Source organism: Leptonotus elevatus, chromosome 2 (assembly GCF_054856555.1).
Source record: "Leptonotus elevatus isolate MCC_2025b chromosome 2, RoL_Lele_1.0, whole genome shotgun sequence".
NCBI classification, from domain to species: Eukaryota; Metazoa; Chordata; class Actinopteri; order Syngnathiformes; family Syngnathidae; genus Leptonotus; species Leptonotus elevatus.
In genome coordinates, this window is record NC_141240.1 from 10162868 (window position 1) to 10187831 (window position 24964).

A 24964-nucleotide genomic window follows, 5' to 3' on the forward strand; every position below is an offset into this window, starting at 1 on the left:
TCCTCCCCTGTGGTGCTGGCACGGCGAGTACCAAGAGATCCTGCTGGGCCTGCGGCGGTGTTGGTATGCGGCCCCCACCGGGAGGAATGGGGTGAAAGTGGAGAAGGTTCTGAGCTCTGAGCCTTGGCAGTGAGAAGAAAGCAAGTGTGGAGCGGTGATATGTGACCATCTGGAAGAGAACATCAGGCTCGCTGCGAGGCTCCTTGCTCGGTGGTGGAGTGTTGCACTTGCACACACTTCCCAACATGCATCCATCTTCTGTTTATCTTCCTGGAGCAGCTGTTGGAGCGTTCGCTTCATGCAATACGGACGTAAGGCAAAATGAAAACACAGCTTGTTAACAACGGATGGGAGGCACCGATTTCAGTTATCGGCATGGGGCTTGCAATGCTGGATGATACCGGTATCAGACACCCGATTGCGGCTGTTTTATGATCAGAAACTAGAAATTTGGAGAACAGAAAACTGCCAATAATCGAATGAAATTTTACAGAAAAATGTTAGCTGTATTGGGATATATACACTGTAAATTTTCTAGAGTAGATTTTACTCTAAATAGAGCGAAATTGGCCCCGCTCTCAACAGAGTAACATTTACAGTTGGAAGAGAGTAAAACATTCAGAGTAAGTTTTACTCAAAGTATTTTTACTGTGTATGAGAGAATTGGCCTTTCTCATGACAAAAACCTAGTAGAGTACATTTTAGAAGGACATTTAGTTAAAGTTACACAATGGTTAAGGAACAAACTCATGACCTTCAGCTTGGGCGACTGCCACTCTACCACCTGAGCTATGCCACACTTACTGTTTGATTATATCCAAAAGGAGACAAAAGACGACTTGGAGGTATGAAGATAAAAACTGACGAGAGCAATATACTAACACACAGTAGGAGTTGCATGGTTCAGAGAGTAGATTGGCTGTATCCCAACCTGAAGTGGTGAGTTTGTTCCTCAACCCTTGAGTGACTTTAAAAAAAATAAAAATAAAATAAAAAACTATAGTAAAATTATGTCAAAATCTCTCTTTGCCAAATTTACTGAGTGAAAAATCTTTAACAGATTTTTTTTCATGGGATAGGCAAACGTTCTCGTTCACAGTAAAACTATTTTGTGTAAATTTTACTCTGTTTAATGGGACCAAAGAGTGGGACCAAATTGAAAACATTTACTGTGTAGGTCTTTCTTTGTAAACCTGACACTTTTCAAAGTGTTACTTTTTTCACACTTAACCAATGTTACTCCAACACTGTATAGTCTTAAAAATCGACTCCGGTAAACACTGAGTAGTGTTGAACTTACTCTACTACACTAGTGTCAGTGTTAAACATTTCATTCTGCCAAACTACACTAACTCTGGTGTTTAAACACTTATGAGAGTATTGCACTAGTGTCAGTGTTAAAAACTTAATTCAAATGACACTTTACTCAAATAATACTTATATATATAGTATTTTTCCTTCTTACAAGGCCCTCAAAGCGCTTCACATTTTGTCTACTGATGAGATGGCATCAGGAGCAATTACTGATTCATTATCTTGCTTAAGGGTAGTTTGACAAAGACACACTGGTCTGGGATCGAACCCATGATCTCAGGGTCAAGAGGGGACCACTCTACCACAGAGCCACACCACCCCAACAACAACAGCTGGATGTATCGCTATTGAAATGTCAACAGCGCGCTGGAAATTTGGAACGTTTCTCCTTCACCAGAAATGAAGTGTGTGGTCGATTTAACACGCAAGGTAAAACACGCAATATCCACCCCAACCCTCAAGGAAATTTACTCTGACAATGTAACTTTTTTTTTTTTTTTTTATCCTAACAGTGTTAAAATAGCACTGCTTACTGCATATTTGATCAAACACTAGAAATTAAACACTGACTGATTTGCTGTGTATTTTTAGGAGTTTGTATACTGCCGACATGGTTTTGGTAGTGGCTGCTGTTTTTTTTTTTTTACTTTAAACTGAGATGCTGAGATAAAAATAAGTTATTTCTTATACCGACAAAACTGAAAACGAATATTAAAGATACTTGCAAGTCTCTGGGCGCCTTCCTGGTGTCCCACTCTGTAGCCGGTGTGTATTTTATGAAGTGGCTCATAAATTAAACATCGCCTGGTCTTCCCCTCGACGTAAAAATAACTTGGTTTGTTGCACAGCGTGATGCCCGCGCACGCAGCTCTCTGTCTTTAATGAAGTGTTGCCATGAAAAGTACACAGATCCCAATGCAGGACTCCCTCAGACTGTGTGGCAACCATATTGTGACTTATTCAGACTCCCTCCGTGACTCTCTGAGCTCATTTGGTTGTACAATTGGACAAGGGATATGGATGCATATCCCTTGTGGGACTTATTTTAATTACACTGAATGCTTTGTCTTTGTGCCGCACATTTCCATGTTTATCTTCGTGCACGGATGCAAACTGGGATTACTTCGAAGATTGTTCTGTTGTGCTGAATGTCTCTCTTAACGAGGCCCCTGGTTTGTGGCAAAACACGCTGAGCTCATTTCAATGTTTCTTGCGCAGGGTGACATTATTTTTTACTTTAATGCCGCTCCAGGCAACGCTCTGATTAGACAGCTGATAATGAAAAATTATCACCTTTCCTCCTCACTATTTTTAGGTTTTTTTTTTCCCTCGCCATCATGCCGTAAAGGTAGAATTATTGCCACTCAAGCCTTGTTTTGAAGTTCTAATTACATTTGACGTAGAAGACAAAAAATACGCATGGAAGCAGCGGGGATAATTGTTGACCTGCCTGAATCAAGTCAAACATAAATGCATCAACAACTGATTAATTTTGGCAGTAATGTGGAAGAGGGATGCCGGTGTCGTGATGATTATAATTTTTTACACTGCAGGATGCTGCATGAAAACAATTGTTTTGTCACTCATGCCCCGCAATGTGGCACACTCAGTGTGTGTTGCGCTTGCGGTATTGAGAGCTTTTGAGTCATGGAACTCGTCAAGCCTCAGTCCTCTTGGGGGTGATGGTGAATGTGCAGTGCTGCAGTGGTCTGCAGGACTGAAGTACTGATGACCGCCAGTGAAAACTATCTTGAACCTTCTCAATTTATAAACTCCTCACATGTTGCTAGTTTCATGTGTCGTTTAGGTAGAATCCAGCCAAAATGTGCTCTTCTGCTTTCTGGCAGGGCATTAAGAGAGAAATGTGACAGTGGAGCTGCATCTCCTCAGTACCGCACACTGAGGAGCCGATAATATGGTATTTGTCAAGGTTCTGGAACCAGATGACACAGAACGTAATTGCTTTTGGTGATTATCTAAAGCTTTCATCACTGTTTCTGTAAACAATTACTGATTGTTTGCCATATCACCTGAGGAATTAATTCACCTTGATCTGGAATTTCAACAGCTGGAAATGTTTCAGCGTAATAAACCAATTACAGCGGACCTTTTTTTTTTGGTGGTAATTAAATAATTCCCCCCATGGGCATCTTCTTAGATAATGTACAGATCGAGTTTAGAAGGTTTCAGTTCTTCGTGGAGGAATGGTTCTCGGGCCCAGTTGACCTTGGAAGGATGTCTGTCTGTCTGTCTGTCTGTCTATCTGTCTGTCTGTCTGTCTATCTATCTATCTATCTATCTATCTATCTATCTATCTATCTATCTATCTATCTATCTATCTATCTATCTATCTATCTATCTATCTATCTATCTATCTACAGCAATTAACTTTGTGTAAATGATCGCTTCTGCGCATGTGTAATCAGCGCACGTTACAAAAGTCAGGTAAGCAGCACCTGCATGAAGCTTGTCGATTAAAAAGAAGAAGAAGAAGGAGCAGGCAATTCCGCGGTTCGAGGGAAAGGGAAGAAGAGCCAGGAGTGCATCGAAGACGCCTCTCTCCTCCCCTTTTCTTGCCAAGTCCGTCGCGCGGCTCCATCTCTCTCTCTCTCTCTCTCTCTCTCTCTCTCTCTCTCTCTCTCTCTCTCTCTCTCTCTCTCTCTCTCTCTCTCTCTCTCTCTCTCTCTCTCTCTCTCTCTCTCTCTCTCTCTCTCCCAAAATGACATTGGTCTGCCTCGAAACATGATAACAGATAAGTCTCCCTGCGCTCCGCGTTGTCGCACAGACCGCAATGACGACAACTTGAAACTAAATTAACAGGCGTAAACACGTTTTTCAAAGAAAAGAGAAACATAATTTTTTTGTTAAAATAAAAATAAAAAGGGGGTTCGCACTGGATTCTGGTCCGCGCGCGCCCACGAGGAATAACAAGAGGAGAATTTTGTGACGCGCACACGCTCCGCCGTGCTCCCGCACCTCGTCGATCTTGGCTAAAGTGCTCAACTGCAGGCAAAGTGAGCATGTATGTGCACGGCTTGATACGCGCTAGCCTTGGATTTGTTGGCTTCTGCCTGGTCGCCTTTGTCCAACAGTCCGCTTCAGGAAGTAAAACCAGCCAAGGTAAGTTTTCACCTCCTCCACTTATTATCTAAGTGCAACTGCTGTGGGCTGTTTTTTTTGTTTGTGTTGTCAAACTGCAGTGTCCTTTAGAAAAAACAACTGTTTGATGCATTGCTAATGACGGCTCTCCCACAGAGCTACTGAACACTAAAAAGTACACAAAGTATTGTGTTTAAAAACACGCATTTAATTGAGGTGTTTAGGCACCGCATGTTGAGTCGAAGCAGTTGACTCCTTATTTTGCAGTCATCAGAAGACAACTCAACTCAAATGAAGTTTGCTGTCATTCCAGTGCTTGACTTTGATCTTGAGCAGTGCGAACGCTTATGTTTCATAGGCCATCTTACAGGTACGGCCAGACTAGCGGAAGGCATTTGTCACAGTCCAGACAAGTATTTGACACCTGGCTGTAACGCACACACGCAGGAGCCTGTGAGTGTCAGACACTGCAGCTACAGTGCCGAGTTGCCCCGCCGCCTGCCCTCTTGCTCTCTTGTCCTGTGAGAAATGCTCCAGAGCACACAAGCGACCCAGCCTCAATCCCCTCGATTGCCGACACCTTGCAGGAACAAGCGAGGCACAGTATTCCGCCGTGATTCCGTCCCGCTTGGCCCCTCGTCACTTCATGTTCCCACAATACAAAATGCCGAGCCGGGCCTGCCAGAAGTATTTGCATGCAAAGAAAGACACATAATGGTTTGTGTGCGAGTGTTGATTGTGGGTTGGTGATGTTTCACACACACAAAAAGACATCTCTCGCGCTGTCGACAAGGCAAAAAAAAAAGGGGGTGGGTGACTATTTTGCACCCTGGGTGGTCTGCCCCCCACTTGTGGGAAAACTCAATATTTACATTTTGCAATTAGAACGACTTTTTCTCACTTTATTTTCCACATCAATTGCACGCTTCCTTGTAGCGTGGAACACGGTTGCATAAGCATTGGTGTGAAATGGCGACATGCACCTGTTTGTTGGTCACCAGTGAGCAGAGACCCCACCGGCCTCTGGGACCACTTCCCGAGAGCATAGACTCATTTTGCGGCGACATTTTTCTTGACTTTGGTGCCGCCGACAAGCTGGAAGCCGTCTTTTTAAGAAAGGCACAATTTGTCAGCTCGACACTTACTCAAGGCTGACAAGCATCTTTGTCTTTCATCAATGTCAGACTAATCATAGCACTCAGACATAAGTCATTACTCAGAGGGTGGGAAGAGCCACGGCGGAATGAGGGAGGGAGAAACTCGAGGATGTGACGAAGAGGAGAATGGCGGAGAAACCGGAGAGATTAAGTGAGGCCAGACGTAGGAGCGGCCACATGGCGGCAAAGAGGAGCGAAGGCTGGACGAGAGCCGTAGACGTCACGGCAAATCACTTTCCTTCCAACACAGTCAAGAGCGCTTCGCTAATGCGCCGGCACCAAGGCAACGGTTGGTGTGGGCCTGACATGTTGCTGTGCTTGGCTGTGTTGGTGTAACCTCTGCTCCAGGGCCTGGGGGTCTAAAGACACGGGGCCGGCGCAGTGGGGAGGAAGGCCGCGTCTAGGTCCGGTCACACTGTGGGAACCCAGCAGCCTTGGCAATATGAGACCCCGAGTGACGGGGCCGCTTACCTAGAGATGCTGCCTACCTCCCTCCAATCTGGAGAGGAGACGAGCGAGCGAGAGAGCGAGAGTGCGAGAGAGGGAGGGAGCCCACCAGCCCACCCCCGACATTCACTCACCCCTTTCCTTTTGCACCCAACTCTTGCTTTGTTTGCTTTGTCTTCGCTTCCTTTCCTTTGCATTTAATGAAGTAGCGGCGCTTTTGCTACTCGGCCATAGGGAAAGCCAATGTTACACACGCACACACCACAAACCAAGACATTTTGCATATTAAAAGGGGTTGGGACTTAGCGTCTTTGACACGGATCATTTCTGTGAAAAGTGGTGAAATCCTTATTACATTTGGACATTTTGAAAATGTAAATGGTCCCAAGAATCCAACAAGAGCACAAAATGCGTCTTTTGTCTTATGTCAGATAAATAGCCACATTGTCCCACCTGCACACCTTGTCCCTTTGGTCTTGAACTTCGTTAAAACAGAAAATAAAAGGAATCACAAACAAAGTGGGCAACAATCGGAAAAAGACTTCTCCTGTCATCATCTTGTGTGCTTTGTGCAGTAGCCTGGGACGCTCTTGTGGAGCTGCTGCCTGAGTTGTTTGACTTTCTCCGCCAAAGGCTGCATGTATACCTTAAAAACAAGATCATGTAAAAGTCTGCCTGCCAAGTTGAGCTGGGAGATGTGTTCAATCAAAAATGTTCTTTACAATAATATGTTATGTACCCCCGATAGTCCTAAAACATGGCATTTCGATTAATATTGTTTCTTATTGAGAAATATGAGTTTTTATCCATCTAGAGGGCCGTCATTTTGATACTTGCTGTCGACTGAAAATGACATCACAGTTGCTCAGGCAACAACCAATCACAGCTCACCTGTTTTCTGGTTGTTGCCTGAGGCTTGGGCAACAATGGGTGGATTTTGCTTCTTAACTTGAATTCCACAAACACAATATTAATCAGAATGCCATGTTTAGAGTATTGGGGCAGCATACAACAAATTATTAAAAAGGAAATTCTTGGGTTGTCTTCTTTAAATTAAAGTCTGAGTCTTTCCCCACAAAAATTAGAACTGATTTATGGGATTTGTTTTTAATCCTGCAACCAAGCACACATTTATTAACTCATTCACTGCCATTGACGGCTATAGACGTCAAAAATTCATTTGAACTATTTCTATTAGTTTAACATTTTTCCACTTTTGTTAACAAGAGCATGAAAACCTAGAATTCAGATAATTTAATTTATATATATAATTTAGAACAGATATAACATTTGTGATTAATAGTGAGTTATCTAGTGAAGTTATGCGATTAATTACGATTAAAAAATTGTATCCCATGACGTACCAAATTTTTAAATAATCTTTTCTTTTTCTTTTTTTAAATCGTGTCAGGCGATTTAATTTTTTATGGTAATTAACTGCATGACTTCAATAGTTAACTCACAATTAATCACAATTTTTATATCTGTTGTAAATGTTCAATCATTTTTTTCTAGATTTTCATACTCTTGTAAACAAAAGTGGAAAAAATGCGAAACTAATAGAAATAGTTCAAATTAATTTTTGACGTCTATAGCCGTCAATGGCAGTGAATGAGTTAAAAGTTAAAGTTGTTCCTCTTGGGGGAAAAATGTTCCTTGTCAAAACGTGTAAACATAATCAAATTAACATGGGTTGGCATGGCTCAGTGGTAGACTGGTTGTCTCCCAACCCAGAGGTTATGGGTTCAATCCCGAACCCTTTTGTGCATGTCGAGTGTCCTTGAGCAAAGTACCGAACCCCTCGTTGCTCCTGATGCTGCGTCATCATCAGTAGGCGAATCTGAAGTCAGCGTGAAGAGCTTTGAATGCCTTTACAAGTGGGAAAAGTGCTATACAAGTGAAAGACCAAAATGCCAACACAACTTTCAGTGAACGCAAGGTGCATCTTCCATACAAAGTTAATTTATCGCTGAATGGAAAATAAACACAATTCTACCGACCTTTTCAACACAAAAGTACACATTTCTACCATATCAGGTGTCAGGCATGCCCTTTTCACGGTTCAATCCCCCCTCCTCCACTGAAAACTGCAGGGTCACTTGTAGCACATAGTTGGGGTCTTCAATATGTGGATGCAAGCCTGCTTTTCCTTGAGGAAGTGAGCACCACTTTGGCAATATGCTGACACCTGAGATGGCCTTCTGCCGGCCGCCTTTCTACTCATACAAAAAACAATGTGAACGATTCTGCTAATATTGTCTTGAATACATTTTTCAGTAAAACAAAACAAAACAACAACAACCCTAACATATAAACTAAAACAAATACCGATTAAGGTGAGTCATTGGCCAGCTTTGCTGTCAAGATACCTGCTGGAAGATGACAATGGCAATGTAATGCAAGACACAATATTTTTTTCCCCCCACCTCACTCTATAATCTGCCAAATTAAACCAGATGAGTGTCCAGCCTTTGCATACCCTTCCCACCAAATCAAAATCCCTTTTGCCAAGAAGCTCATCTTAGTTTGTGTCTGCCTGTACGCGCAGGGGCCGCCTTCGGTCACTCGCCGATGACGAATGGGCCGAGGGGATCAATTCGGCGTCACTTTACCCACTCAGCACACACTCTCACAAAGCATCTGCCTGCCAAGTACGTGTTGTTACGCAGCAGCCGAGTGAGCGCCGAGATGATTATCTTGCCGTTACATGAGTGGCGAACACACTCGATAACAATTCTGTCCAAGAGCGATGCGGTGTGATTCACGGCGAAACTTTGATCAGTGGGTTTGTGCTGAGGACAAGCTGGAGTGTACGGCAGCGATGAGTGATGGCAGACTGGATATAAATGATTGCACTTCGCAGGCACAAGTGCTTCCTCTCCCACAAATGAGGCTCCTTTATGGAGAACATTTTGCTGATAGCATGGCTTCAGTGAATTGTGCAGTGTGAGGAATGAGCCCCATGTTTTGCAGGCACGAGTCCAGTGACATCCAACAGGCATTTATTGTGTCGCTACTTTTATCCGAAATGCTGGACTGTATAACCTCTCTGGAAGCTTGTGCTGTCCTGAAGCTATTGGACTTTAAAACTGTCATGGAAAATGCACATTTCATTTCGTTAATCACTCGGTGTAATCATTATTTTTCTTATGATTAGCTGCTTATTCAAATGTAAGAGTTAGGCCGGTCTGCGGTTTGTCCTAAGGTGTATTTTTAATGCTGCATTTATAGTCTGTTATTATCACGGTGAAGTCAGATCATCTAGTTTGTTGGCCTATATATTGATGGAGCAGCAAGGTCACCTCGTGAGGCGTCACTGCAACAGTGCTAACATTAATGTTCAGAGTTGTGTACAAACTTTACTGCTCATTAAAACGAGTAGGGGAGACTGGGGCTAGTTGTATCACTTTTTATACTTTTATATATTTCTTGGAATCAATACATCATATATAAACAAAATTTATACCAGATGAAAGACCAAAGTCCTGGTATATTTTTTTGTATTCATGTCATTTTCATACTTTGTGTCAGTGCAGAGTTATACGCCATCAAATAGAGGGAGCGAACATGTGACATGTTGCCCCACCCATGGGTAAGTTGTCACACTATATGGGGTAAGATGTCACACTACACTGGATTTTGCAACTAATAAAACAAGGACAAAATTATCAATTTTCTCCTGTTTTTTTGTTTTGCTTTTGTTTTTATAGCCAGAGAAATTGTTTGTCATTGATCTTGAAAATTTACCATAGTCATTGAGCAAACATAAAATATTATAAAAATAGATTAAAGTCCTTAGGAACTGCTGGCATTAAGGGCATAGCCCACAGCCTAAAATGCCTGTTTTGCTTCCCTTAAACTGGAAATTTGAGATTACATTGAATAAAAAAAAATACAGGTTTTCAGTTAATGGATGGATGGATGGTTCATCATGAAACTTAAACCAATCCTGACATGTGGGCATACTGTAGTTCTAAAATCAACTGGCAAATCCAATTTTAAACAATGAAACAAAACTAATTTCCTCACTCTTAAGACTCATCATCTGAAGGGCAAGTCTGGCATATGTAAACCGAGTTGTCAGAGGTGCATTATTCTTTGGCACATTCTTTGTATATGCATATGTGACAACAAACCCCAAAATGACTGAGACAAGTTGCCCTAAACTACCATGTTGGCTAATTCTTGCTCTAATTTAAAGTTAGCTTAAAACAGAGCCGTGAGTGAGGCATGACAAGATGCCTGAATCTCTCCTCTAACGAGTCCACTTGATTTGCTGCTAGAATTTGTTTATGTACGACGCCTGTTTCACAATATAAGTTGAAAAATTATACTTTGGGTTGTGCATAACAGATAACTGGCCCTCATTTCAGCTGACAATGTGCTATTCTCTTCTCAGACAGTACACAACCCCTGACTATTTATACGAAGAAAAATAGTATTCTACTTTCTCGATGCGCCCTCTGGTGGAGAAGAAAATTGCAATGTGACAACTTACCCATGATACAACTAGCCTCGGTTTTGTTGGCTTGTGCATTCATTGGCTTCACTCCATTTTTTTCAGCTCAAATTTGGTTCGTTTTTTTTATTCTTCTATGAGCAACAACAATATAAATCAACAGAATAATAACGTTCACTATAAAGACTTGCAGTGGAGCGTGCCAGACAATGATTTCGAAATAGAAGACAAGGCTCTGTGTTCTCGATTTTTAAAATGAGTAACCTTGAGCTAGTTTGTCAACAAATGCACACAGTCCACACTCATTATGTGTGTAAGCGTATGTGTACAGTACAGGGTTTCCCCCAGAAAACTTGCCGAGCCTGGTGGTCGGTAACATATTCCTCCTTTGTGTGGGAGTGAGTGGGCATGGTGGCCCGTGACATGTGGCAACTATGAATCATCGACGGGTGGGGAGTGGACGCTTAGCCTGGCGGGGGTGAGGCGTTTTTTTTAAAAAGAAAAACCTGGCGGGCCACCAGCCTTATAAAACGCTGGGGGAAACCCTGCAGTATACTACAGTATGTACATGTGCTGTATATACTGTATATCGCTGGCGTACAGCCGAAACCTTGTACCCCCAAAATAGTTACTTTTCAGGAGACCCCCAAAAAAGTACTTTTGTTCAACCATTTACATTGCATCATCAAAGAGAAAATAACATTTTCAACCCTTTATATTTTTTATTAATTTGTCAGATCAGATTTGCATGTTGTCAGATCAACTGTCACTTCGATCAATTCTTTGCCCTACTTCTACACGTTATGCTATTCATCTGATCAATGACATCAATTCATAAATTACATAAAAAAATAATTCCAACACAGTAATTCAGCAGAGATGTAATTTATCATCGGAATATTTCAATATAAATGAAGTTCATAATATAGTGACAAAGCCTAAACCGAGGACACTGCAGATTTTCTGTTGCTCCTCACGGGAAGCCATTGGCTGCTGATCTCCTTCTGTGTCTGTTCTTACCTTGCTTGAAAATCACTTTATTAGCAACGCACACAGCCCTTCTGACCACTATTTGTCAAGTTAGTCAGTCAATAAAAGGGATGCACCAATACAAGTACTTACATGTGAGTATTTCCCAAATACAGATGCTTGGAAATACCATTATGCCTTGTAATTGTAATAAATAAAAAAAGTGTTTTATTTTAACCAATCATTGTTCAGAAACACAAAACACAAACATTTCTTGAACATGGCACAATTATAACTTGTCACTACAGTGGACCCCTGCGGATTTGCATATTCATTTTTTCCCTTTTTATTTCATTTTTTAATTACATTTTTGTCAGCATTTTTTAAAATACTTTTTTGGGTTAAATTTTTTTTAAATACATGATGATTTTCGCTAATTGCAGGCTGTCCTGGTCCCGATCCCCCTGTGAATTGTCCACTGTACTGACATTTTAACATCCAATTGCTTGCAATTGGATATGGAAACTTTGCATCTTTGCTCTGATTGGTTAGTTCCCGATATGTCGGCATCACTTGGCCACCGTGTCTCGTCATTATGTTTAGCAGACCAGACAGTGCACGCTGATGTGGCCAGGGCAGGGTGACAGTTTGGTCCGCCTGGAGGAAATGTTTTTCCACCTCCATGAAGACGGACGGGGGACTGATTAATATGTGTAAATGTGTAGGTGTGTTGCTTAAAATCCCAAAATGTATTTGTACCGTAGTAGCACATGTAAATGCTTCAGGGGCCATTGTCCCACTAAATGTGCCTGAACACAGCACAATCCTGGTTCAGAAATGCTAAGCAGCTTCTCCCAAAACAAAATAAATTGAAGTAGTTTATTGCTCAATTCCTGTGGGAGTTGCAGTTGATGCAAAGCATTGTACGCTGTGCGTTGTTGTCATAAGGCTTTTTTCCTGAGTTGAGTGTATTTCTACTGGAGCCCAGCATCGCACCGTGCGAAGCCAGCACGGTGTTGGCGAGCGTTTCCATTACAGCAGCTCGGAAGTGAACCGTGCGCAGCTGCTCGCGGCCCTCACGGCTACGTTGGGCCAGAGCGAGCCCAGGACATGACGTAAAACACCACGTCAGTTGATTGGGGGGGTCGGTCCTGTGATGCCATCAGTAATGGACATCGGCAAGGGGAAGAAAAAAACAACCTTACGAGCCGTGTCCTTTTCGACAAGTGTTCGTCTTCTTCTTCGCTCCCATTGATATCAGCGTGTATATTGATATTGCAGCCCCTGAAGCAGAAAGAAAGATAATTCCAAAAACATTTGAGAGCTTACACCTTTCACACAGACCTACGTTTATTATTATAAACCTTTAATGCATATATATGTGTATATATAACAACAAACTTACAACCATACAGACTTTTCACATTATTCAGACATTATTTTGTGTTTAATTTATTGTTTATATTATTGTATATTGTTTAATAGTATTTCCTTGTGTGAAGTTAAGTGATAAAAAAACAAAACTATAATAATGTGTAAGCCCCGTATTGATAAATTTCCCAATAAAAGTTTCCATTTCTTCTGCAGTCACGTGAAACCACTGACATTTTTGCCCTAGAGCCTAGCGGTCTGCAACCTGCGGCTCTAGAGCCACATGTGGCTCTTTAGTTCCTGTTCTGTGGCTCCCTGTGGATCAAAAATTATTTTTTTGTAGAAATTAATATAGATTTATTTTTATTTAGATAAAATATTATGTATTTATTTTTATTCAGATTAAATATTATTTAAATGAATTAATGATTTACATAAAAAATGAATAATTAAATATTCAATAAATGGTCAGAGTCCAATTTTTTGAGTTGTCAGAAAAAGAGACGAAAGGTAGTGAAAACGTTTTTTTAATACCTAAAAATGTCCAAAAAGTGACCATAAAATTGCCAAAAATAGCAGAACTGAAAATGTGCTATAAAGTAGCTATAAAATGTCAAATAACAAAATAAGAAATTATCATAAAATGTCAGAAAATGTATTTAAAAAAAAGAAAGAAAAACGTTTAAAAAGCAACTATAAAATGTCCATAAACAAAAGAGGAGAAAATTACCATAAAATAGCCCCCCTCCCAAAAAGAAAATGTACAAAAAGTAACCTTAAAATGTTTAAAAACAAAAGAAGAAATCTCGAAAAGTACCATAAAATGTCCACAAAATTGCCAGAAATGTCAGAAATTTGACAGAAAGGCAGAAAAGTCTATAAATGGATGAAAAATTACGGAAGACTAAAGGTAGAAGGAAACAAATCTCAAAGTATTGGATGCTGCACATTTCCCTGTTATGGTGCAGCTCTAATTAGCTCTTGGGCCCTTTTGCTCATCACAATGTTCAAATGTTTTGCGGCTCCAGACAGATTTTTTGTTATGTATTTGCCCTAAAATGGCTCTTTTGACAATAAAGGTTGCTGACTCCTGCCTTAACCGGAGTGTGTTGGGTGGTCAACCGTAAATATTGGTTTCAATAACAAGGTGCGTCCAGAGTTCTTCAGTACAAATGTGACTAAATACTGCAACTGTGTAGCATCTGTGGGTATATTTACCTTCAAAACTGGGGCGTAGTGGTAATTAATTTTTCGTCCTCCATTACAGCTCAAAGCCGTCAATCTTTGATATCTTTATTGTCTACGGACATACTAACATATGTCTTAACAATTTATCACTGACGACTGGTTCAAAGTCCTCAAGTGCGCGTCGTCTATTACTCCCGTCATTTATTTCACAACTCCTGCGGATCTGCGTCAGCCATAAATGCTTGGGAAAAATTACAGGAAATGCAGCAAGGCCCACATCACCCTCACGTGTACATTCTGATGCATTTCATCGGCCAATAAACTGAGAATTGGTAAAAAAAAAAGAAAGAAAAACATATCCGCTTTAAAGGTAGAAAAGTGCAACAACACTCTAGTGGTAGAAATGCAGTAATGCGCTCCTGGCCTAAATGGGTTCAACTGCTTTAAAATAATATCCACAGCAGAGTCAGCTTTTAGCTCAAATGGAAGTGCATTCAAAAGTTAGGGATAATAGACTGCAAGGTTCTACCACATTTAGTTTAGAAATGTGTGTGAGGGACACTAAGTAAAAGGAAATGATCAAATGACAGCAAACATTTTGTGCTGCATCCTAAAACGAAGAGGCAGCCAGTCGAAGGACGACAGTGACTGGCGTCAGTGAGGGAGGGAGCGCAGCAAGTATTCAAAGGCGCTTGTTTGTTTGTGGAGCTTTAATGTGAACAAGATGTTCCAAATGAGGCCTGGGATGCATCTCTGCGCTGTGGCATTGTGGTTGAAATGACAAAAGTCACTCCCCTGCTTCCATCTTCTCCTCACCCTGTCAGCGGGCTTTGTCCTGCGTGCAGATGCCATGGCGTGCTGACAGCATCCCCGTCGGTGTCGGGGGAGGATGGAGGCGGTGTTGACGGCTCTCTGTCCCCTCCGGTCTGAAACTCACCTCTCCCCTGCAACCCCACCAGCGCTTACTGAGGAATCGCTGTGGCGCTCCTGGGCCAGCTGCAGCAGATCATTAATCCTCTAAAGCCCCCCCGCTTCCCTCCACCGCAGAGCCCACATTTGTTTTTTCTGTTACTCGCTGATGGGACATGTTGAGGATCTTGAAGAAATATGAGCGGGGCTGTCATTTTTGTAGGCCCATTTCATCCTCTTTCTCCTGTGACCTGTGGGCTGAAGAATGGAGCCGTGTCGCTCTTTGAACAGAGGCGGGGGCGGCGGGGGGTGGTCAGAGAGGGACGTCATTAGGTTAGTCTGTAGTGGTCAGTGATGTTTGAGGGGGTTGGGGTCACAGAGATCCTTGTTTACAGACTGTGTGTGTTTACATTCCTGATGGCGAGCGCCAGCTTTACTGTTGGAAGTGAAAGGAAATGCTTTTATTCTGCTGAGTAATGGAAAATCCAAACCAATACATCACATGAAAAAAAGACATGTTATTTATTTGGTGGGTTCTTACCAGTGCATTCAAGTGCTGGGAGGGGGCAATAGAAATTAATTTGATGTCATCAATGGACAAAGGCACGGGAAAAAGCCGATCCACAGGTTGTTATATCGCTACTCTATTCTATTCTATATCTTCAGCAGGAGGAGTTAAAGGCAAGGTAGACATTTCATTTCAATTCAATCTGATCGATTCATTACACAGTATGGCACATCAATTCTTCTTAAATATCAAGGACATGATAAAAACTCCACAAATATTAAATAACTGAATTTTGCGGAGGCAGTAACTGGTCAAGTTATTTCGTTTATTAACTCATTTACTCCCAGCCATTTTCACTGAAGCAACCCCCTTCGCTCCCGGCTGTTGGATTTTGACTGATATTTGCAAGGCCCACAGAATATTGTGTTTGATTGCTGTAGAAACATGGAACCTACCAAAAGAAAGATTAGTCTCTTCTTTCATCAGGAACAAAAGTATATTTGTATCTGTTTTCATTTTGCAATAATTAGCATTAGAATATAGCTTAGTTTTATCATTATTCACAAATCTGTTTAAAACAGTGGGGGAAAGAGCTTGCTGCAACATGGCCCTGATTGATCTCTTATACTCTGCTGCCACCTGCTAGCCGTTTTTTTTTAATAACTACCATTGCTTTAAGCAACCTCTTCAACCCCACAACATAGTGCAACATAAATCAACCATATGGGACAGTTAAATAAGACACATATTCCACAAACTACTGGTGACACAAACACATACAGTATAGGACAAGGATTAATGTCCTTTTAAGTTCAATGCCTTGCCCTTTGAAGGGAGCGTTGCCGCCACCAATTCGCGGAGCTGAGCTGCTACTGCTCGCTGCCGCATCACAACAGATGAAGTGCTGGTGCTTATCACTGGTGTGATGCATCATGAGTGCATTAGCATTAGCATTAGCATTAGCAGCTCGCTTCATTGTGCCTTCAATCACCGCAAGTGAAAGCAGTGATCGCCGCAAAGAGTTTCACAATGGACAAGGGTGGGAGGGGCGAGGGGGGCTTTGGCTTTGGGTTTGGTCGGTGTAGTATTCTCAAGAATCCGTCTTTCTTTGGTATTTCTTTTTTTTCTATTCACTTTCTGTACTAATCCGCACACACTGCAGTATTTATTTGACATGACAGCAGAATTCTCTTTTTTCTTTCCTTCTTTCTTTCATACACGTCATTACAAGGTTAATCAGTATTTTTTTCCCCTGCCAAATCTTGTAATCATCATCGGCCTAAAAAATCCATACGTGTCGGGCCTAATTAATGATGTACACGGTCCAGGCCAGTTAGGGAGAAGATGTGATGCGTCAAATGGCAGATAGCATTGACACCTCTTTCATTCATCATTCTGATGTCTGCTGTGAATGGGAACATTTTGTTTCAACTTTCATTAATAATGAATGATTCAATTCATAAAGTATAATAAAACAGGGCTGAAATGATTAATCAGTTCTTGAGTGAATATTAAGTAACTTAGACTCATTTGAAAAACAGTAACAAAACTTTAATACGTTTTGCATATTTTATGTTAAATAAATTAATAACAATTGAAAGTCTGTATTCGAAGATCTAACACAAAGTCTAAAACTAAAACTGATCTTGACGTTTTACTCTACTCTGTGTCACAACCATTGAGACTTAAATGCAACATGTCGCCAGTTCTTCAATGTAACGTTATAGAAAGTGACTGTGAGAAACACCAATGAACCACTTAATTGGTCACTGTAAACTGATGTTTGAAACGAGGTGCCCATTCAGTCACTTCCAGGCCACCCAACCTTTCATTTCAAACGTCCGCTTCAGAAGTCACACAGAGAAGCTTTGACACAACTAAAAATAACACACTTTTGCTGTGATTGCTATGTTGCCATCTTTATAGTTGGTACCGTAGCTGGCTAAAGTGACTGGCAATGAATATAATTGCTGTGTGCAGCAGGGAAAGTGTCATGTCTGTTAACTCCTGATGTATAAATATAAGGTGTACTAACTGCCACCCTCCAGCCATATAAAATAAACTGCACGGGCCGAGGATTTGTCGCAGAGGACACGTGCCAAGGAGGATGAAAATTAAAAAAATATATATTTATGCTCAATAATTCTGTATGGTACATATAACACTTGCACTGTATATCATGCTATTTTCAATACACTATGCGTATTCACTTAATTATTCCACTAAATGTTTGCCATCTGGAGATGGTCCGGGGGTCTGAGGTCTATTAAGAAGACTCTGCATGCCAAAAGGAAAGGCACAAGGAAAAAATGGGCACAAATGCAAAAGAACCCGATTCTCAGTTCAAATTGCAGAGATGCATCAAGTTCATGTGGCCTCTTTCAGTTTGTGTCTGTTTCTTGCGCTTTCTCCTTTAAGTCTCCTCTACAAGTGGTAAAATGCATGTTTTTTGTGTGTTTGTGTCAAACTGTAGGCCGGGGGGCCCCAGATCCGGCCCGTCACATCATTGCATGTAGCCCACAAAAGCAAATCATGTGTTAACTTACATGAGCCTTGCTAAAATCATGACCACAATTTCAAAATGTTGTGTGTGATAACTATGTTGATATTTTGAAATAATTTTGTGTTAACCTTTTTGAAGTAAATTGAGCAATAATTACCAAACTTGGTAATCATCAATTTGTTGTGTAAATTTAATGATACCATGAGACGATTAAACTCGTAACAAAGATGAGTTTGACACTCCCGCTCTATTGGGTTAAGGTCCAGGGATTGACTTCGCCAGTCTCAGACTTTCCCTTTCCCCCCTCATGACATCCTTTGTTGTTTTGGGTCATTATCTTGTTGCATGAAGAAAATAGGGTTAAAAATGGACCGATCCCCTACTCTGGTCATTTTGACCCAACTTTGAGTAAAAAAATGGTTCTTTTAGTGTAAAACAATGTTACTTGGGTAAAGAAATTGGGCCATTTTGTATCAAACAACCCAGAGAGTTGGGTCAAATTGACCCATAAAGTGGATCGGTCCATTTTTGCTCCATAATTGGGTTACTTTTGACCCAACAGTTTTTAGAGTGTGGTGGGGGTAATGTCATGACTTGTGCTTGCGCGGCTACTTCTCGTCTAGGCTCACTAGTCTTTATTGATGATTTAACCGAATGAATTCTGAAGTCTACAAAACTATTTTGTCTGGCAAAAAAAACCGAAAAATGCATCCAAACTAAGTCAATCACTAGATGTTAACCCAATAATACATTTGACCTCTTGAAGAGGAGACTGAAGGGAGAAACCCCCAGCAATAATCAAGAACTGAAAGGGGCTGCAGTCAAGGCCTGGAAAAGCATTTCAAATGAAGAATGCAACAGACTGGTGAAGTCAACGGGTCACATGCTTGATACAGTTATTGCTAGTAAGGGTTATTCCACCAAATATGAAATATTAATCACTTTAAGATAATTCCATAATGTATGTTCCAATACATTTGCTCACGTGAAAAATCTGGATGTAAATGCCATGATATCAAAGCTGGAACTCAGAACTTTTGTCTCATACTCTTTTTATTTGAAACCCAAATGCCTTCAGTATTCAACAAAACCTTTGCAATTGACCTTGCCATTCCAATATTTTTTTGGGCGGGCAGTGCCAGGTTCCTCATTGCCCTTGAAGTTTTGTCACAAATTCACTAAGAACACACTTAAGTCACCTCCTAAAAAGTACTGAAAATTCAATTGAAAAAAAGTGCAGTACATTCAATAACCACCATTTGTTTTCATTTTCTTTTTTTGAACGACCTGCAGAATTTCTTTATTCGTCTAACATCAGTCACTCTCATATCAGCGGATAACTGCCCAGAGGCCAATCCAAGAACAGTATTTTTGCACTTTTTAATGAGAATAGTGTCTGAATGCCATAGCAACCAGGGATAACCTTTACTTGTCTAAGATTGGCGGACCAGCCAGGACACGTTAGTGTCACTGTCGAGAGCTTCAAGACATGTGACAAAACAGGCAAGTGCATTTTTTGGTTTGACCGTGGCTAGTTTTCACGTATTGATTTAAAGTATATGGTAAATTGCTCTTGTAAACTGCTAGATGAGTTGTGGAGCAGCACCAAATAGTCATCCTGGCCCTTTATGGATTCAAAGGTGAACCTTTGAGCCACTGGCAGCGACCGCATCTGGAGCAGCACCAGGAGGTCACAAAACATCAAACAGTGTACAGTCTTTCCGAGTGACACCATGCTGCCTTCTGTGCTTGGTCGCAAACTGACCTGCAGGCAATTACCACAGGCGCCACACGGCGGGTTGTCCTCGTTTTGTCTCTCTCTTTTTCCCCCTGAAGTAAATCTCTCCGAAAGGCCATCAACACGTCCTAACGCTGGTGTGTCTGAAAGTGGTGAAATGTTGCAGTTCTGGCTTGATATTACCACCCTGGCGATGAGACGGCTAAACGTGCTGACCCGGCACCACCACTGCCAGTGAGAGGAACCAGAGCAGAGGATCAAAGATTAACGATGAGCCCAACGATACAAACGTTGGGCTCAAAATTGTGATCATCGTTGCGTTTTGTTGTATGGGTGATATATTGGTTGGTTGTTAAACTGAACAGATGTTTGCTAATGAAGTTGGATTTGAGGATTTTGTGTTGAAACAAACACTTTCTTTTGGATTTAGTGCTGATGATTTTACTGCAAGGCAACAACGTGGATGATCTTAATTCTGTTTCATACATTTTGTTTGAGTGTAACTTGAAAGATTGTGAATGTTTCTTTTGGGTTATGAAATCGGGTCTTATATTTCTCTTTATTACCAGTAAGGCTGAAACGAGCTCTTTAGTAATTAAAGTACCTAGCTTAAAAAAAGAGAGAAAAAAAGCACAATTTGCACACACCGCCAAAGCAGTAAGAAGGCCAACTTCAAAATAAACCTTAACTAACCAAATCATATATGGAGGTCTTTATCTATGCAGTGGAATGCTTTTATTTTGAAGATGTTCCCAGCAGTGTCATGGCGTAACAGCTAACTTGACTAGTCTTCCAGATTGTGTTTGGAGCGTTTATATTGTCGTCACAAACTGTTTGAACAGGCATGAACAACGCAACTTGAAATCACGTTCAATGGCCCCCCAAAAAAGACCAAATTAAGCTGGAATTGTATTGTTCAGCACCTGTTGCCAGCATTTAGCAGCGGCTCCAGCGTTTAGCAGCGCTAGCAACTAGCGGGGCTCAATTTACTTTTGTAACAATGCTAAAAAAAATTGCCATTTCTACTGATCACTTTATCAAACCAGGCTTGCGCAAATGTGTTGTAATTGACACTTGGAAGAGAGTAAAATATTCAGAGTACATTTTACTCAAAGCAATTTTAGTGTGTAATGAGAGAATTTGAATCACATGAAAAAAAACTATTAAAGATTTTCCACTCTCAAATCCTAAGTAAATTTTGCAAGGAGAGATTTTCTCTACATTTTATGAGTTTAGTAAAAAAAAAAAAAGTTTAAATGTTAAGTCACTCAAGGGTTGAGGAACAAACAGCTTCAGGTTGGGAGACAGACAATCTACTCCCTGAGTCATGCAGGTCCTACTGTGTGTTAGTATATCGCTCGTGTCAGCTGGAATCTTTGTAACTCCAAGACCAAAATCAATGCTTTTGGTCACCTTCTGGATGTTAACAAACAAGCGGCATAGCTCAGGTGGTACACTGACACTCTCCCAAGCTGAAGGTCGTGAGTTTGTTTCTCAACCCTTGTGTAACTGTTTTTTTGTGTGGATGAACTAGTGCAATGTGCTAAAAAAATCCTTCTAAGAATTTGCTTAGAATTTCTGAGTGAAAAAACTCTGTCATTGGAGAGGCCAATTTTCTCATACACAGCAAAAATACTCTGAATATTTGACTTTCTTCCTATTGTAAATTTTACTCTGTTTAGAGTGGGACCAAATAGACTCTTTTTCGAGTAAAATGTACTCTACAAAATTTACGAGAGAGAGAGAGAGAGAAAGAGAGAGAGAGAATTATATAAAAATGACAACCAGTTGGTTGTTCGTTATTCAGTGGAAATGAAAACAAAATTATTCTGTATTTGCATATAATTCTTTAACCAAGCAAAAAAACATTCTTCATTTTTATCCGAATACCTGATTATTTGATAAACACTTTCAGTGGGATCTCCAAATGCCAAAATGTTTGATAGCTGCAGCTCTAATTACCAGTAATCCATTCATTGGAATTTTGGCTTTAAACAAGGCAAAAGCTCAGCTTAGATGACAAGTAACGTTTTTCTGGCGGATTAACATCCACAACTCTAAAATTGAACTGGCGTGTTTCTTCTTTATTTTTTCTTCATGTTTGGTGGACATAAGCAGGGAGGGCTGAGTTGTTTGAAGCTGTGATCACAGTTTTCTCGAACGCAAAGGACCAGTCAGTGGTTGTGATTCCTAAACATTTAGAGTGTGTGAAGGATGAGTGTAAATATCCCGAATGGAAGCAGTTGATATTTTTATTCACAAGGCTGGCCGGACAGCCAACAGTGTGGCCCTTCATTAGCTCAAAGGAATCGAGACGAGAGTGCGGTGGGGTGGCGCGAGATGCTAAATTTTGTATCCGTGTTGACGTCTGCATTTAATCAAACCATTTTGGGGCATGGTCGGCAGCTCCGTTTGTCTTCACAGCTTAAAAATCGACTCCATTTACTGTATAAGATGCACAGCCGAGCATGGCCATGTTCTCTTACCGCGCCTCCAAATTCACTTGTTGGGTAAGTAAGTGGCCAGCAGATCCGTTCATAAGTGATTTGCACTGATGCCTCATAGCAAAAAGTTTTGGGATGCAAATCTGTTTCAGCTTAGACCTTTCTTTGTGGGGTTTGCACGTTGGCCCTGTGTTTAGGCAATTTTACTCCGGGCACTTTCAATTGCCCTTAAGTATCAATGCGTCAAAGTCAGTTCCGTGATTGACGGGTGAATATGAGTCCAGGCTGTACCCTACTTCTCAGCCTAAGCCATTTTGCATGCAGTACGTATCCAGCTTTCTCATGATCCTCATGGACTGTTCCGGTTTTCAGCAAAATAATTTGTGCATTTTTTTTGGTAGGTTGTCATAAGAGAGCATCAGAAACTGAAATTGTTACGACCCCGGTTACCATATATTGTAACAGCAGCGGTTTTAGCAGAACTTCCTTTTCAAGAAAGTCAAAGAACAGCATTGAAGAGTTTCCTTGACGTGAATGTTGTTTTCACTCTTCTGCTTGATTGACTTCAGCAAGAGAAATGATTAAGATATAGCATTTAGTGTACTTTTCTACTTGTTGATTCCAATAGTTTTCAGATTTTTTTTCATCAGCTTGTTACAAAATTATTAAAAAACGGTTTGACGTGGTTATAAATAAATATATCAACTGGCAGAAAAGATAGTAAAGGCAGTGCAGTAACTGTCAATTTATTCCAGTTTTCCTAAAATAATCATCTCGACTACGTCCTGGTTAACTACAACTCTAAGCGTCGTGTAAGTGTGGTGCTGGGCTGGATAATTACAATTCCTGTTCCTGAGTAATTATGTGTATCAAGGCAAACCTGAGAACACCTTGTTTGGAGTTGAACTCCACCCTTACTCCCCTGCTGCAAGAAGCTCATGGAAATGGACTTTCGTGTCCAAAAAACAGCACCCAGATCTGTCTGTGTGCAGGCGGGTCCTTATTTAATGAGTCAAGCTCCACCCAAGGGTGTCCCAGCTTAAGTCTAATTTTGCACCTGAAGGAAAGGTGATGGTTTTGGGCAGGGAGGGATAGGGTTAGGTTGTGTATTGGGTGTAGGCAGTTTTGGGTCTCAGTGCTCAAAGTAAACATGGCCCTATGTTTGAACTGCACACCTAAGGCCCTACAATTCTCCCACACACTCGCACTCTCCCTTCCGCATCCTATTCCTGCTAACACCCCCACTAGCTCGCCTTGCTAAATGCGCTTCTTATGCCAGGCCTTCTAATAAATCAGGGAAGAAAAGCAACTCTGACAAGGTCTCACCTCCGTAGAGAACAGCTCATAGCAGGAAGCTCAGACTTGCATGTGGCAATAACCAGGATTGGGAGCTTTACTATAAAAATAGATTCAAGTACTGATACAAATAGCATGTTAAAAACTAGTTAGTAATGTAATCCAACTACCATATATTAAAAGTTTACACACCCCCTGTGCAAATGCCAGGTTTTTGTGATATGATAAAATGAGACCACGAGAAAAAAAATCTAAGTGTTATCTTTAAAAATAGACTAAAATTATGCTAATAGTCCAAATGGTTCAAGAACAGCTTCAAGTTTACTTTGGGTGCACCTTTTTCAGCAAAAATGACACGAATGGTAAGGGGTTAACTATTTCCAAACTTTTTCCAATATGGATGTGACCTATTACCTCTACAAGTCAATTCATTTTGATTCTTTTTTTTTTTTTTTACTTTCTGTGCGATGAACTAAAAATAAGCAGATAATGACTTCTGCACAAGTGTGCACACCCTCTTATAACCAGAATGTGGCTTCATTCAGAAATAACCATCCAACACAATAAAACTTGTGAAATTGGAGTAAACGCACACCTGCCACCATTTAATACACCTAAATTAAACCACAACCTCGGTTTAAAAAACTCCAAAACATATGAAGGAAAATTTGAAATGGTCAGATGAAACCAACGCTGAACCTTTTGGCCATAATTCCAAAAGGTATGTTTAGCTCGTCACCAAAAGAACAGCATACGTACACTATTGCATGCAAGGTTGGTGGCAGCATCATGAACAGGAACTGAAACTGGGATCTTAGGGTGCACTCACACTACGGCCATTTCTTCCGTACCGTACTGAAGCCTGATTGCCCCAGTGTGTGTGTGCCCTTAGTCAAGATGGAGGGAATTCAGCATTTCTATAGCTTAAGGCAAGTTAAATTCAAGACTTTTTCAGACCTGTTCACTCAATTTGAAATAAAATTTAAAATACATCCCAATGTACCATTTTGTTCAAAGTTGCTCAAGTCCATGCTCGTGCATCTGCTGTTTAAGAGTCACAACAACGACAGAACCCACATCACTGTTTTGTCTGTCCCGCCTGTGGGCGTTGACTGGCTGTGAATCTATGTCACTTCTATGCTAAATAAATTCAAGCTTTCAACAAACATGCACTAAAATGTCAAAATAATCCGTAAAAACAACTGTTTAAACAGAATTTTTTTTTATTTGGCATTGAGTACCCCTTTAATTTAAGGATGTATGAACAGCTCCAATACCTTCAGTATTACCCCCCGCCGCCCCCACCCCCCTGAAACTCGAACAACTGAACCTTATTTGGGGTTAATCAGAGGCACAAGTGGTGGCAGGTGTGTGCTGACTCCCATCTTACTCATTGACCGCTAGGCATTTACAAAGCTGAGTTCCCCATGTTGCCAACTGTTTTAGTCCCCGCCCACACAAAAGCCAGTTTTAATGTATCCTCACAAGTTTCTTACTGTTAAGGCCGTTAGTCCACATGACGGCGCGGTGTTTCCAGAGTGGAAATATTTCAAAACGCGCCC

The 24964-nt window shown here is 41.0% G+C and overlaps 1 protein-coding gene across 4 annotated transcripts in view; it reads left to right on the top strand.

Annotated features, from left to right (window-relative positions):
* Positions 1–4031: 4031 nt before the first annotated feature.
* Positions 4032–24964, top strand: part of LOC147178377 (signal peptide, CUB and EGF-like domain-containing protein 3) — a 109072-nt gene continuing 88139 nt past the window's right edge. For 3 of the 4 annotated variants that reach the window (XM_086068300.1, XM_086068298.1, XM_086068299.1), the window contains exon 1: positions 4032–4434. In XM_086068300.1, the coding sequence (XP_085924426.1) occupies positions 4335–4434 (100 nt within the window). In that variant the 5' untranslated portion in view covers positions 4032–4334. The remainder of the gene's footprint in view (positions 4435–24964) is intronic. The other variant, XM_086068301.1, reaches the window with a different exon arrangement.